This window comes from Pleurodeles waltl, chromosome 8, assembly GCF_031143425.1.
Source record: "Pleurodeles waltl isolate 20211129_DDA chromosome 8, aPleWal1.hap1.20221129, whole genome shotgun sequence".
Classification (NCBI taxonomy): domain Eukaryota; kingdom Metazoa; phylum Chordata; class Amphibia; order Caudata; family Salamandridae; genus Pleurodeles; species Pleurodeles waltl.
The window spans coordinates 1,357,270,141-1,357,286,288 of record NC_090447.1 but is presented as its reverse complement, the minus strand read 5'-3'; the positions used below and the strand labels follow the sequence as shown (position 1 = coordinate 1,357,286,288).

General features: G+C 39.4%; 1 protein-coding gene across 1 annotated transcript in view; it reads left to right on the top strand.

The window, feature by feature from the left end:
• LOC138248638 (inhibitor of apoptosis protein-like) overlaps positions 1 to 15,742 on the top strand; it is a 65,432-nt gene extending 49,690 nt beyond the window's left edge. The window contains exons 4-9 of the mRNA XM_069202371.1: positions 1,805 to 1,883; positions 9,304 to 9,349; positions 9,732 to 9,974; positions 10,416 to 10,670; positions 14,553 to 14,594; positions 15,373 to 15,742. Of these exons, the coding sequence (XP_069058472.1) occupies positions 1,805 to 1,883; positions 9,304 to 9,349; positions 9,732 to 9,974; positions 10,416 to 10,670; positions 14,553 to 14,594; positions 15,373 to 15,566 (859 nt within the window). The 3' untranslated portion in view covers positions 15,567 to 15,742. The remainder of the gene's footprint in view (positions 1 to 1,804; positions 1,884 to 9,303; positions 9,350 to 9,731; positions 9,975 to 10,415; positions 10,671 to 14,552; positions 14,595 to 15,372) is intronic.
• The last annotated feature ends 406 nt before the right edge of the window (positions 15,743 to 16,148 follow it).

The window sequence follows — 16,148 nt, the reverse complement described above, 5'->3', positions numbered from 1 at the left end:
AGTATGTGTGGGTAACTGTGCAGTGGGCGTGCCAATTGGTGACCCTGTCCTTTGTGGCGAATGCGGGGGAAAAAGTTATGGCGAGTTGGTGATTTCTCCCTAGCCACTTTAGCTCTTGGCTGATCAGTCTCAATCTCTGTTTGTGGTTGAAAAGCCAGCTTTCTCTTGAATTTGAGAGGAGGGGCAGTTTGGATCTTTCCAGTATCCTTTTGGATCTATATCCGTGCCTGCGTTTGGTCAAACTCTTCCATGTCGAGCTCCTCTTCAGATCTGTGCCTCTCCTTTAGTTGTGTGGAGAGCCCATGTTCCTCTGTGTAAGAGGTATTTTTCGGCTCCGAAGCCGGTTTTCTCAGCACTGAAATGCCCATGGTGATGGTTGGCCTCGGCTCCGAAAGGCTCTTTCGAGGCTTAGTTGATTCGACAAAGCAATGTCGACTTTTTTCGACACCGGGTTCTCGGCTCGAGTCGGAAGACTTAGGCACGATCTTGGCCTTTTTCGGTGCCGAAGGTGTTACTTGGTTGCCACTTTTTTTTATGGGTCGAGCCATGGCCTTCAGGCAGTGGTGTTCCCGAGGCCTCACGTTTTTTCGGTTGACTTTGGGGATGGGTCGGGGCAGGCGTACTCACTTTTTGGCCTGCTGTAGGCGGTCAATCTCTGTCTGAGTCGTCTGATTCTGATCCCTGGATGGAGATAGCCATCTCCTCCTCTTCGACGTCGAGGTGTTCCGATGATTTTGACGCCTTTTGCATGCGCCTCGCCCTCCGATCTCTCAAGGTCTTTTTCGACTGAAAGGACTTGCAGGCTTCGCAAGTATCTTCTCTGTGTTCTGGTGACAGGCACAGAATACAGACCAGATGCTGGTCTGTGTATGGATACTTCGCCTGGCACTCCGGACAGCTTCGACGTCTGTGGTCGGGCCGACCTGGGCGCAGAAGCCCCAAAGGGCCACTGAAACGGTTGTCTCGTCGGTGTCTGTGGTGTTCCCGATCGCAAACAATACCAACGCTTTTTTCGAGGATTTTTATACTTTCCCGATTCGAATCACGGAGCGAAGAGGAACACGTCTGAACCCGATGGCAGAAAGAAAACAATCTAAGATGGAGTCGATGCCCATGCGCAATGGAGCCGAAAGGGAGGAGCCACTCGGTCCTATCACTCGAAAAGACTTCTTTGAAGAAAAACAACTTGTAACACTCCGAGCCCAACGCTAGATGGCAGGAACAGTGCACAGCATGTGTATCTGCAGCTACACATGCCATCGAACATATTCATTTATTCAGTTATCTGAAACCTAATTTAGTATGGCTTGTTGATATTAGTAACTTGGAATTGACATCAGACTATACTATACTATAGATTAGATTGAGTCCCACTTTTCACTCTTGCCATGAACATAAACATCCAACATGTTTTTCTTTTCTAAATTTGACATCATAAAAAATAACTTCTGGCCAGAGAGCTTACCAGGTATGGATCACAGTTGAGCCAAAGTGGTAGTGCATTTAGCTAACCCCAGACATAAAGGAAGTGTTAATAGTTCCTAAATCGTGTCCTGTAATGTTTCGATTGATGGAAAGAACTAACCTTAAACCCAGATCTGTGACTGGAGTGAGTGTGTGAAAAGTTTCAGCACTCTGTCCATCATCCTTTTGTGTTGTTAAAGAGCTAACATTACTACACTATACTTTGAGTTTAGTTCATAAAGTTACCCATTCTGTTTATTCACTGGTCATTGCCTGACATTCTTCGTGAAGTACATTTTTATAGAGATTAATACACATTTAAATCAAAAAATTATTTTAGGTGTGAGTATTTGTTACTCATAAAGAAAGAAGAGTTTGTCGATCAGATACAAGCAAGATTTCCTCACCTTCTTGAGCAGGTAAGATTTTCTTATGCGGGGCTGGAGACAATTAATAAAATTGATTATTCTGTTTTTGTCTTCACTTTAAATACAATTGTTACTATGTTCAAATGCTTTGTTTGCAGTAAACGCTCCTGCTTTTCATTTGCCAGACGTCAGCCTTCACTCCATCTGTATATATGTTGCTATCTATCCAGGTTTCTTTTTAAACTAGTATTCAGAATTCTGCCTGGGACTAAACTGTGCATGAATTTACTTACAATTCCTTGAGAATGGTGCCTGGTATCCTTTTTGTTGTAGTTCTTTTTTGACCTGTTCTCATTGGGCAGATTGTCTTCTGGTCTGCCTGCCCTACACAGTGGGCAGATGGAGGCTGTCTTGAACCCAGAACAGTGAATGTATCTTTCTTGTCCTTAAGAGTCTAGAAGTATGGTGATCACCACTTTTTTTCAACTACTCAGTGGCCACTGTTGCCACCATAACTTGTGGTTGGTGTGACTGGTAACTATGGATGACTCACCAGTGGAACTGTTTTATTGCAACTGTACAATTTTAACACACAGTTCCCTGCTTTTAAAAATCAGCCTTTGACGATATAGTCGGAAGTACCCCACTATTTTGCCACCTATTGCCAACAATGACAAAAGGGACCGTTATGGGAGTGGCTTCGACTGTGACCCAAGTTGTTAGTAAGCACTACCAAGGGAAATCAAATAATTTGCAAACAATTCCACAGAACGGCCATTTTTGAAAACTATAGGTCTGGACTATTTTAGGTGTGCCTACCTTTTATTCTAGAGCATCCTGGGATAGCACAGATCGGTAAAGCAAAAGTATACAAAGTAAAAGTATAACGTCTTGTATGCCTTCACTCAAAAGCTTATTTTTAGTTGAGAGACCGGAGTGCTTCCGTACATTATGGAGCTGACTGGAAGCATCTCCGATGGATTAACATTGGTTATATAATGCTCAGTGGTGAGCAGAATTCAAGCAACTACTGCAAGGGTACTAATACACATTTAAGGTTGCATTGCAGGCCGAGAAATGCTAGGCCCTTCTGTTTTTCTTTTGTTTCATATTTTATATACACTGTTTGCTTACCAGTCATTAAAGTACCTTTTTTAAGTAAAGCATTGACTGGATGTTAAGTTTTTCTTATGTATTATTTAAGTTTTTTTTACTATATTTGGTTTCTAAGCCCCTTTATGTTCAGGAGTAAGACATCACTGCTTGCCCTCGCTTATAGGGTGGCCACCTTTCTCGGCAAAACAATACCGGACATTTGTTTACATTTTGCTATTATGCAACAACCAAGGGCTGTTAGATGCAAAATAATGTATTCTTTTTTTTCTATGGCATGTATCCTTCTCTTTGCTTTACTAATCATTTAAAAGTAATTTAGGTAGTTATCAAATTCTCTCAAAAGTGATTTCTTCATATGTTTGCTGTTTTTGGTTTATATTTAAAAAGGGAAAATGTTACCAGATTTCTCTGCTTTTCCTAAATGTATTTACTTGCATTGAAACAAAAATATATCCTAGGTTGGTAGAACACTGGCCAGATGGTAATCCATCTCGCTGCCTTGAGTGTCACATGTCTTAAGGGATCTTCTCTGCTTTTAAGTTTGTAGTTCAGCTTTCCTGTGGCCCTGGAACACCAGTGCTAAACTGCATTGCCCCTCGTAGTAAACTCTGACTACCTCAGGAATCCAACAAAAGGCATCACAAATCAAAATCACTTACTGCTGTTTCTTTCATGCTCATTTTGTTGGTTCACACTCACTTTCTAATCTGCCTTCCGAAGAATGATAGGTTTGTGCTTGAGCTGTCTTTTTCAAAGTTGTGTGGGTTCAAGTTGAATTTTTGGGTTTAGGCATGGTAGTCTATTTGCATTATAATGTTCATCACAATTGATGATGAGAGGCTTTCATCTTACAAGAATATGGCTGTCAGTGACTGGATTATGTTTGCCAGGTCCTCTGTGGATTCTATTGAATTGTATCTTTCTGTGTGATGTGCATAATATAGGTATGTTTAGCAGTGCTGTTAAAGTGTTTTACTTCGTCCTTGCAGACACTGAACTATTAATTTTGGACTGGGTGATCATGTATCCTACTACTGAGTAGTTTAGGCAATGTTTGGTGGGTATGAAGAGTTCCCTGGTTTCTGTAATAAATTTGTTGTCATATTACTATGTAGCTGACTGCTGAATGTACTTTCGTGAGTCATTATCTTTTGTTTGTGGTGAGGAGTGGAATATTGAGAATTTCTTCTTCCCCTACCTCTCCATCCCAACCAAGAGCTGGAACATTCCAGGAGCCTGGAAGAAGGAAGTTAGAAGCGCATGATTAGATGAGCCATGTGATTCAGTAGTAGTAGCATGACATTTTTCTGGGTTTTCCATGGACCATTTGTTGGCGAAGGTGCGGGCGATGATATATCTGTTGGGCTGTGCTTCTCCTAAAGCCCCTGAGGGGCAAAGGCATGGGAAGGCTGAAGCCAGGTTCCCAGCATAAATCAAACAGCAGGTTAATCAGTTGCCTCTGAGGACTACCTTATGGTTGATTTCAAACTTCTTATCATCAATGAAGTTGACCTTGAGTTCCCCCAATCAACAGTTGTACTGCTTTAGAAATTCCACATTAAGTATAGAATCCTCTTGTCTTTTTTCACTTCAGCTGATCTACAAGAGGACAACCATTTAACTCAATTTGAGACCTGTGGGCCTTGTCCTATCTTAACATATAAATGATGGTCTCACTTCACGAGAACAGCACACGATACAGAAGCCCACTCTAGAGATAAAAGTTTCTCTGACATTGCCTGAGATAACTCCCATTTGACAGTGGAGCACTTGTATCTCTAGCCTCCCTGAACGGAGCTGCCACAAATTCAACATTTCCGATTTAATGCCAGTCATTTTGTTAAATGCTGGAGCTGCCTGCACTTTTATGTATTTGGTGCCAGGCCTTCTCAGAAGAAGAAAAACTGAAACCTAATTCAGTTCAGCCTTAATTAAGAAGTAATCCCTATACCACAAAAAGAGAACTGGATCAGCTATTGTTTAGGATTACACTACCCTGTAATATCAGTATTAGTCTTCTCAATGCTCAAGTATTTCATTTCATCTTCTGCTGCATGCTTTGTGAATGGGAATTAAAGGTATGAATTCAGAACAAAATATTTTGTCCCGTCACCAGATACAATAGTTCATTGCAGCAATCATTTAAACACTGCATGTCCAGAGCTTAAAAGGACAAGACCTGTGGAATTTATCATTGAGAAATTGGGAGTTTCAGGTCTGGTGATAAGTGCAGCAACGACCCTTTCTGCCCCTGCCATGTCAACTCCTTGAGACCGAAGTGTGCCTGTTGCCCAAAAGCATCAAAGTAGCTGCTCAAAACGTGGATTAGACCCAATTATTCAGTTCATCTACCTCCTTTTTCAGCCTCATGCAGCAGCTAGGTCTACAAGATAAAGCTTGGGTAATAAAAGATTGGGCTTAGAATGCAGAAAGTAATTTACAAGGTCTCAATATGAAGAAAGTACTGGGTAAAGGGGCACACAACGAAATATTACAGCACCCTATTAACAAGAGCAATACTTGCCAAAATTCCCAGTACCAACAATGGCAGCGGGTCCAATTTGAAAGTAAATGAGCTACCTTTCATAGCCTCTAACAAACACCAGATGACAGAGCCCTTCCTTTTTTGTCCACCAATAAATAACCAGGAAGTTGCATATCCTCACCACGGCCACCAAGGATGGTTGTGCAGTCAGTCGTATAAAATAGATGTGTGTTGAAGACCAAAATCGTACTACCCAACCTTCCACCCTCAAAGCCATCTTCATTGGCTGCACCAGGAGTTCCACTTACTCTTGAATAATAAACAGGAAGTTAAACGTGCTCAGATATCAAAGGGTAAAATGGATAGACTACTGGTACATTTTACTTACAAAAAAGGTGAATTAAAGTCTGCTAATAAATGGAAGTTGAGAATATTCTACTTGTATCTAATCTGTATGCTCAGTAGACCCATACTATGTATATTTCGATATTACCATTGTGAGGAAACTCAGGTTGTTATCGTACAGCAGTCAATCCCATTACAAGGCTTTACCACTTCAGGCCTCGAAAAATAATAAAGATGTTACTAGACCTGCAGGTCGAGTTAACTTGAATAATCTACCCAACATAACTGTAATGTACTTGATTCATAAACGGCACAAATTATGTGATATTCGGCTAATAATTTATTTTACAGAGTTGACTTTGCCTTCATTTTTACTTATAAGTGCACCTTCAAATATGTGAGTTCAGCATTTCTGCTGTACAAAAAAACCCTTTTTTGTTTGGTTAAGTGAAATAAATGTTTGCTCCATTTATAATAAGAATCTAGCCCACATATAGGATACACGTGATCCATGACTTGCCATTAAAGTTTACTAATAGCTTTGTCATCCGGGCCAGAGTGTTTCTCAGTTTATTTTTAAACACTCACTGTTAATAAATATATTGCTAGCACACTATAATTTGCAGACAGTACATTTCCAACAAATGTCCAAAAACCTTTCCACTAACTTGCGGCTTTACTGCTAAAACTATACTCTGTGAAAATTGGGTTTCATAAAATGTATTAATCATCTGCACATTACCAAGTAAAGTGTTCTGATTTGTTTTCATTGTCTTAAAATATTTCATTCATCACACATTAGTACAAAAAAGGTCTTTCAGGACTACTAATATATATTTTGACATTTTTGTACAGTTAACTTAGTTATTTAAATGTTCTGTATTAGGAAAAACCTGACACCCTACAGCCTTTCATTTCACACTCTTTGTAGAGCAGGTCAGACAGTTCACCTTATAAAATCCTGGAATTCTGCAGCCAGAAGGAAAAGTAATCATAAGAAGAAATCGACTTTAGACTTCTGTCACTAAGTACAGAGCAAATGTGACAAGATAAGAACTCCTGTTCTTTGTCAACCAACCAGAAGGAGCGAGTAGGTCCTGAAAATAGCTTGCCCTGCTAAAATATGACTTGCTCTAGCGAGTGGGCGAGTAGATTTTTTGAGGCCTGCATTTGGCCTGATATCCACTCTGAAAGTGTGCCTCTAACCTATCCATAGGTGGAAGATTGTATCCTGAAAGTCCTACCACAAAATTCTAAAGTGTTTTTACACAGTCCTGCAAATGTGTGATTTTAGATAAAATGCAGCAAATCGGAATTCCTCCCAAGCACAGAAAATCTGTCTTTTTGAACTGTTTTGCAATAGTGTACCTTTCACAGACCGTATTCTGTTAGCCGTAGCTGTATCTTCTGGCATCTATTTTGACCCAGTGTGTGGCTGTACATGCCGATCTCTGCAAGACTGTCTAAAGGATTGACCCTGCTAACCAGTAGAGAGCTGGGAAGACAAATTACAATTACCATCCACAATGTTAGGATCTCTCTCCAGTCAGTACTAAAAGAAAACAAAAAAAAAATCTTGCAGTAGGGTATCCAGTTGCTAGGGGATTGCCCCTTTGACCAACAGGTCAAGTTCTTCTGTCACCCTTCTGAAGAAGGTAATATTTGAAGGTGAGAAATCCATGGAGAAGATGATCCTGATCGCTGTGGTGTAAACACTCCAGTACCTCTCATTTTTCAGAAGCCACGCAAGTGGTTGCTGTCATGATTAGAGGTGTGATGGGGCTGGGGAGGTTCAAAGGCATCTCCAGTCACATTTTTTTTTTAATAAGACTGCTTATTGGCTTTTTAATAGTACGAAGTAAAGGACATACCATCTCTGTTCGGCAGTTTCTATTAGTTATTCCTAATCACGTGCAAACTTATTGAGATGTGAAACTAAACATGTCAAGAAGGCAACACAGATATATAGTTCATAGATGTACAGAAATGTATGTCTTAAAACCGTTTTCCCAAAATGATAATCTAGGTGGAAACTGTCCTTACAAGGGTCCAAGATCTTAGTGTGTGGGATGGCATCCCCTTGCTTCTTACATGAGCTGTTAACAGGCATTTTATTCCGTGTGTGAACTTTCAACAACATAAACTGTAGTGCTCTAAAATAGCTGCAGGTGGGCATATAATGCTTTCCCGGGATTGGATTAAAATTCTGAAGGAGGTGAAGTGCTTTGCCTCAAACGCAGGGTTATCTATGCCAATAAATGGAAGTGATTGTGCATATGGGGTATAGCCATAGCGTCAGTCCTTGAATATGCCTAAAAGAGACTTTAACTTTCTTTTATGTACCAACCAAAGGCTGCTTTTAAAATGAATCCCCTCTGTGAAATTAAATGTCCTCAATTATAAGTTTAGGTTTAAACCAGTCCTTTCTAATATGCATTAATTCAAACAGATTAAATGTAACACCAACCTTGCCATTTAGTGACACTAGGCTTCTAAGACGCATTTTTGAATGAAAGGTTTTACAGATTGTCAATCAAAAATGGGGTCTTTGAGAATTTGTGGGGGGGAGGGGTTTATCACTGTATGATTTTCATATAAGCCAGAGCCATTCTACCTTTGCTTATCTGCTTTCTCCTATAAGAGAACCAGTTTACGCAGTAGATGTTTAAAGAGACCATTATTAAAGTACACCAACATGATCATCAATTTATCCCAAGCAAATCTTTCTCAAGCAGTGTACACTTTGCAGACAGTTTATGGCTTAGTGTAGAGTTTAATTCGTCACATTAAAAGTAGCCAGTCTACGCCTTCTGCGTATGCCCAAAGCCTATCCCACTAGAGGCAAAGTGGTGGTGATTGCTATACTTTGGGACTTCTAATTGAAGAAAGTTGCAGAGCAGCAATGTGGGGATGGGTCCAGATCTGGGCTGTGACTCCACACTAGATTTACAGGTGCATTATCTGTAGAACAAATTCTTCCTAGATCAGGAAAGACCTTGTGATGGTTATTTACATGTATTCTGGTCCTCCATTACGTGTATTTTCATTACATTCATAAACAGCCCTCCTGCCTCCACGGAAAAGATGGAAACTCCTGAGGAAATCGAAATTAAGGTCATTACTCTCAATTTTGTATACAAAATTGGCGGGGTGAGGCCTAGGGTGGGGTTTGAATGCTTCAGTTCGCATCACTCTGACTGCGAATTAAAGGCTAATCTAGGAAAGCTTTTCTTTTCCTCCTATAAAGAATTATAAATTTCTATTCTGACCTGTATACACCTTACAGTTTATACATTATACGGAGATACAAAATGACAGTTTAGTGGTTCCAATAAACACTCCCCCCTATTAATTAATTTTATAAGATCATGCCCTTTTATGTAAATAATTATCATGTATTACCATGAGTTGATGATTAATTAAGTAAGTTTGTTTCTGGTGTTTAAGCTTGGTAGCAGAACTGCATGCAATCAGTTTTTTTTTTTTTAAACCTAATAACTTTAACCTTGTCTCCTTTATTTTCAGTTGTATTCGACTTCTGAAACCCCAGTCAATGAGACGGAGAGGCCAAGTACGTGTATATTGTTACTTGTTTTAAGTTTATTCATTTTAGAAAGTGTGATATAGTTAGATTTGAAAAAGAAATTCACATCCCTTTGGTACATTTAAAGATTAGTAGAATTTACGAGTCTGTTTCAGATTATGAGAATGATCTTCTGCATCTTATCATGGTAGCCTTTGTGCGAGAACTAGTGTCTGTCCATTTTTATAGAGTAACAAATGAAAAAAGTGCTTAAGCAAAAGTACATTGTGCAGCGTTCTCAGAAGCGCACTATTTCGGACTTCATAAACATTTGATGATACGTATTCAGGTTCACAGCAAAAAATATAATTGATGTTTTTGTCTGTATAATTGGAGAGACCGCTGTAATAATGAATTTAACTCCTAACAGTTTTTCATTTGGATCCTGGGGAAAACAACACAGAGGATGGTATAATGATGAACACACCTGTTGTTCAAGCTGCCTTGGAGATGGGCTTTAGCAGAAGACTTGTGAGGCAGACTGTGCAGAGTAAAATCCTGGCAACCAATGAAAATTATAAGACCGTGAATGAACTTGTGTCTGATCTCCTAAATGCAGAGGATGAGAAAGTTGAAGAAGAGCGTGAGAGGAAAGCAGAAGAAATGATATTCGGTACTTTACTAAATATTTCTTTCTTAAAAATGTATAACAATTTCATATGGGAGCATAAGGGGTTTAAAGTAGTTGGAGGAGCGCCTTGCCACCCTGACCTGTTTCATGTAAGCATAGCATGTATAGACTTTCTGGATATTTATCAAGCATGATTCTTGGATTCTGTCTTGGCCAGCTAATGCATCTAAGTTGTTAGAAAAGTGGAAGACCAATGCTGTCTTGAAACAAATACTGAGTACATTGAAATAGTAGTTTGTTGTTGGCAGCGAACTTTGGGTGCTCTTGAGGAATAAGGAATTTCCTAACCAACATTCAATGCATGATGGCACCATCTTATTGGGAACAATTGTATTGTTTTGCTGATGCTGTGAATTTGGACTAAGCAGCATGGCAAATTAATTTAATGATCTTTAACAGCAAATTTTATTTCTGCTTTTGTAGATGACTTGTCTTTAATCCGAAAGAATCGAATGGCACTATTCCAGCGTCTAACAGGTGTACTTCCCATTCTGAAAAGCTTGTTATCAGCACGTGTTATAAATGAATTTGAGCATGATATTATTAAACAGAAGACTCAGACTGTTCTTCAAGCTCGAGAACTCGTAGATATGATTCTGGTCAAAGGTGATGCTGCAGCCACTATTTTCCGAAATTGTTTGAAGGAATGTGATCCCCTCTTGTACAGAGATCTCTTTGGTGAGTGTAATGTGCTTCTTTTACAGAAAATTCTTTTTATTTTTCAGTGTTGGGAGGAGGGAACAAATTAGTCATGTATGCGGTGTGTATATAATACATTTGGGCGCCATTTGACAATACAAATACCAGCTACTGAATTGGCATGAAAGTGGATTGAAAATTTTGCTACATGGCCAACATTGTCAATTACTGATGCTTGGTGAGAGAGAAAATATATACATAGCTCATTAAATAGGTTTGTAGAAGTTAAGAAAATAAACCCTTTGATGTATTTTTGTATCCTTTACCTACAATTCTTGACTTAATTGGCATTACCCATTTGATTTCATGATGGGGACCCTTTGCCTTGTCTTAATCTTTAAACTCACCTGCTAGGTACTGGACTTCATGTGATGGGCCTAGTGAAAGCAAGAAGACCAGAATACTTTTGACAACAAGATAAATTTGAAACTCATGAGCATGCTTAGCCTTGCACAGGGCTCCCTCTAGCTGCCCTACCCCCACTCTTTAGTTTCTCCCATCCAATCAAAGAGTTTGGACTTATTACAGTGTAGATTGGGTATTGTGCTGCTTTTTTATTTTGTGTAACTCCCTGTGCTTTATGGAATCCTTCTGATATTTGGCTTACTGATTCAGTGTCGCAGACTTAAAGTAACATTAAAGGTGCAATTTACAGATAATACTGGCAGTACTTGGTTAACCGCCATCTTGAGTTCACTTGTGCTCATTTTGATTCTGTTTCAGTTTGAGCTGTAAAGAACAGGAGTGATGTAATTTCTTTAATTGCCTTTTCCTCAAGGCAAAACTTTGCAGCCACAGCAAATAGACCTTTCCTCACACGCCCCCTTTCCCTACTACTCATCTTAAAAGAGGAATGACTAGGTCTCTTTATGCTGGTCTTTTCCAGCCTCATTAAAGTAAAGCTTGCTTAGAGAGGACTAAAATAGATGCTCTCATAGAAGTACCACTGCACTCAGTCTTAAGTGCCAGTCATTCCAATTCCAGGGCATGCCCTTATGTGCTGACATAGCATGGCAAAATTACCTATGTGACCCAATAGAACATTCTGTGGTGCTTCCACAGTGTAAAAGTGCCTCTAGGCGTAGCACAGACCAACACCCACAACACTTGTAACTGGTATTCTGCCTGGATCAAACATTAGTACCCAAGAGACGAACTGCCCACCATATCCTCTACCCTTCGCATTATCTCTTCCTGTCTCATCACCACACATTATGGGTATGGATTGTTAAGGCTACCAAGAGTTCGGCCTTCGATTTTGGATCCAATAAAGGGCATCCAAAGAGGCATCCATTTTGTTGATACCAAAGGATGCACTGGCTTTCATAAATCTGATTCTACACCTGAGACAGTGTAGCTTTTCTTGAGTTTACTTGGACCACTCAAGCCAGCTTTCTCAGACAGCTTATCCTTTTGGATTGTCGTTCTTCCACGTTTTTCAGAGGAGTGGGCAGATGGCTTCTTTGGACCTTTGTTTTGCAGATTTGGTTACAAGTTTTTCTGGTTGGGCACTGTACTTTAGGCATCTGGCTCAACTGAAAACTGGCAGAGGTGTCCATAAGCCATTTGTATTCAGGATGTAGAAGTAGAACACTTGGAACTCAAAAAGCCATTTGCTGCCCTTTTCGTGCATCAGACTGCACCTATTCTGAGCAACCTGTTTGGTTCCTGCTGTTTCTGGCATTAACTTGGGCACACTGCATCCCTATTGCACTCCATCGGAGTCTAGATTTAAGGTGCTTCATGGGGTATGCATCGCCTCAGGCCCCTGGGACACCACTTCTGAGGGTCTGATTCATGACACTACACATTCCTTGGTCACTGTTTTTTAGCCTAAAATTCACACTGACTGTTCTTTATTTATCAAATGAAAGCAGCACAAAGACCTATGAAGTAAATTTTGAGCTGTCTTTCTTGGGATATTTTTCACATAGTAATTGTTAGGATAGTTTGTTGAGGTCCATTTAGATCCTGGACTGATTTAAAAACAAGATTTTGGAAAGTTAGTTCTTTGAATCAAAAATTTAAGAAAAACAGTTACTGACTTTAAAACTGAGACTGTACATGCAGTTGAGCAGTGCCCCCTAAGGAGGCCATCCCTGCAGAATCTGTACCGTACTGCACATTCAACAATGGGCAAAACTTATGATGCTTTTTGTTCTAAGCAAGGAGGGAGGAATGTGGTCTCAATCTCTTTGTGGGCTGGCTATACTGCTTGAGGGTTTCTCTCTTAACAATAACATTCACTTAGCAGTGACCATTTAAAGAGCTAGATAAGTGTGAAATCAATTTTGTTTAACAGATAGTTTCTAGACAAGTGGGGTATCAGTTGAGTGGCATTAATGGCTGTCTTCGTGACCTGGAACTACCTTTTTAATAGACCTTTTCATCACAAGAAACGGAGGCAGTGCCTTCCAGGTTGGTGGCTCCTGTTGTGTAGCAGTATAGTGTTCTCTAATAAGGTGAGTCTTCAGATTTTCTGAATTGAAGGAGGGTTAGGCCAATCTAATGCTGAGAGGAGTCAAAAAGATGCCAGGAGCACAAAAGGAGAAGGCCTATCGTCCAGCTTTCTCTTATTTGCTTTGCTTCCGGTCGAGTGATTTCTTAGTTTTTAGCATGGCACCTCCCTCCTAAGATTGTTAATCTCTTGGCCAGATATGTAGGAGTGCCATTGTGTTGGTCTTGAATGTGATGCAGCTGATCTTGAAGATGATGGAGTATTGGAGGGTGGGCCAGTCTAGATCTTTCATGATTGCGGTTACATCATGACATCTTCAAACCTTTGAGATGTTTTTCAGCATGTAGACTGTTTCAAGGGAGCAGAGTGCTATTTCGGAGGCTGTAGATCAGGTGCCTGCCTTCACCGGGTGTGAGCCATTCTGAATAGGTTTAATTTTCCTCATAAGGTTTATCAGGTCTCATGCGGTCCCGGGTTTCTTGGCAATTGTTTCTTTTTTAAACCGAGTATTCAGTCCAAGGTGAAACCATGTGACTTTGTTTTTGTATCCTGGGGTGAAGCCTCTATGTTCATTTTGGAGAGCCAGGCTTTTGTTTGTTTGTTTGTATGTGTTGCTTTTATCGAACAGCATTAATTCAGTCTAGTTAAGTTTTCAGTTTTAGATGGGTGCTGGTCATACAGTTCTGAATGAGGCCAATGCATGTTTTGAATGAATCTTGCTGATTTCCAGGTAGATTTCGTGTTGGTAGCATCTTGATGCTGCTTGTGGAGTAAGATTTTAAGGAGTCTACGTGGAAGTTGACTTTGACAGACTGAATGGACCCCTTGGGGATCTGCACAAAAAAAGTTTCGAGGATCTTGAGGTTGCAATTTTGATGAACTGATGGCGGTTGTTGAGAGGATATACACCAAAGTATTTGAGAAATCCTTCTTTTTTTCCATTGTGTGTATCAGTACTTGGTGATTGACCTTCTTGAAGCTGAAGAGAGTTTAAGTAAGATCAAGAAACATCCTAGCCCGTGATCCAGAGCACCTCATTTTATATTTGAAGGGTAGGCATCTCTGTGATGCAGTATTCCTGAAGCAAAAATGGTAATCCTTTAGGAGGTTATTAAAAGCAATTATGCAGTGATTAGTTTATTTTGATTTAACTTGTACGGCAGGTGTAGATGCTTCAATTGAAAACCAGATGCAGTGTTAGGACATCGATATGATGGAAAGAAATGTGCTGTATTTGGCATAATGACTTACTTATTTAGCTTGTTTGTAACAGATTAAATATTTGTTTTTGTATAACATTGTTATTCATCACATTAACAGCATTTAAGTACAATGTTAAGTGTTTGTCAAGAAAATATTCCTAATTTTCTTTTTTTTTTTTTGTTTTTCTTTTTTTTTTGTAGTTGAAAATACGCTAAAGTACACACCAAGTGAAGATGTTTCAGGTAAAATGTTTATATTTTCTTATGCCTTCAGTAAAACCTTCTCCTAAAAGTTAGCGGTTGAAACAATTGAAAGTGCAGTGTTGTAGCTTGTATTTTCAATACATTCTTGTTGGCCTCTCCTGGTTAATGCAAGCAAATAAAATAATATGCTTTCATTTAAGGAGTAGATAATTGAACTTGTAGATGTAATTTTGGTGTCCGCAGCAAACATCATATGTGATAGTTCCGCAAAGGAAATGACATTTCTCAGTTTGCCAAAGCATGTGAAAAATCTTATTATGTGGCATTTATTTAAGAAGTTTATTTCAACTGTGTAAGGTAAACCTGCGGACGGACCTAAGAAATGTAAAATTACACTACAAGGCAAACTGATCGTACTACCATGTCAGTCATTATTATTATGCCATATAACTACTCCTTGTTCAGTTTTCACCTTCTACATTTTCTCATCAGTTATTCATTTCATAAGCATTGCACCAAGGTGAGTTGAAAGCCTAACTAGCATAATGCCACTTACCGACTTTACACTCAACCGGTTCATCCAATGAGGGCAAAATGTTGTAAATCAATTTATAATCAAGAAAACAAACGGAATGTTCATTTCGTGCTGTACAGTTTTGTGTCAAAGGAGACTCCAACATTCTAATAAAAAAAATAAAAAAAGCATTTCTCTAAAAAAAAATAAAAAAAGCATTTCTCTTGATTCCATCATCTCATCATCTCTGAACATCAGACAGTTTTATGTTCAGTGGGACTTATTCTTGTAATTTCTGTTTAGGTTTACCTATGGAAGAACAGCTGCGACGGCTGCAAGAAGAAAGAACATGCAAAGTTTGCATGGATAAAGAAGTTTCTATTGTTTTCATTCCATGTGGCCATTTGGTGGTATGCAAGGATTGTGCACCTTCCCTTAGGAAGTGTCCTATTTGTAGGGGCACAATTAAAGGCACAGTTCGCACTTTCCTTTCTTGAGGAAAGGAAAGGTAAACCCTGATGTTCATTGAAACTGCGCAAATTAAAACAATTTTAAAAGTACCCAGTTCTTGAAAGGCAATACAACCACTTGAAGATGTATCATAACGTGACATTGTTTATTTGTGTATGTTGTATCGTAAGACATTTACAATAAATAAGTTTCACAACAGTAACTATAAAGTTGACTGTGTTAAATGTCCTGCACAACTAGAAGCATAATGCCACCGCCATAAGATCTCAGTTACTCAAATCGGTCTGGCAGTTGGCATAAATGTTTCATGAAACTTCCTAATGGAAATTGAAACAAAATGTAGTTCTTTAGAAGTTCTTGAAGAAGATGATAAATAGGTATGGTGCAATGGCCATTTGTTTTAATATACTTGGAGATCGTTTTACGGGGGCCACTGTAGTGGTTGAAGTAAATGCAGAGCTGCACAATGCCACTTACCGCCATACAGGAATAATACTGTTTAAATCTGAATCCAGTCTGGTGGCTCGGGATATTCTAAAGGTGAGGAATCTGAAGTTACATGTATCTATCAGAAACAGATGATCATAAGGGATAGATGGGGTTATGAT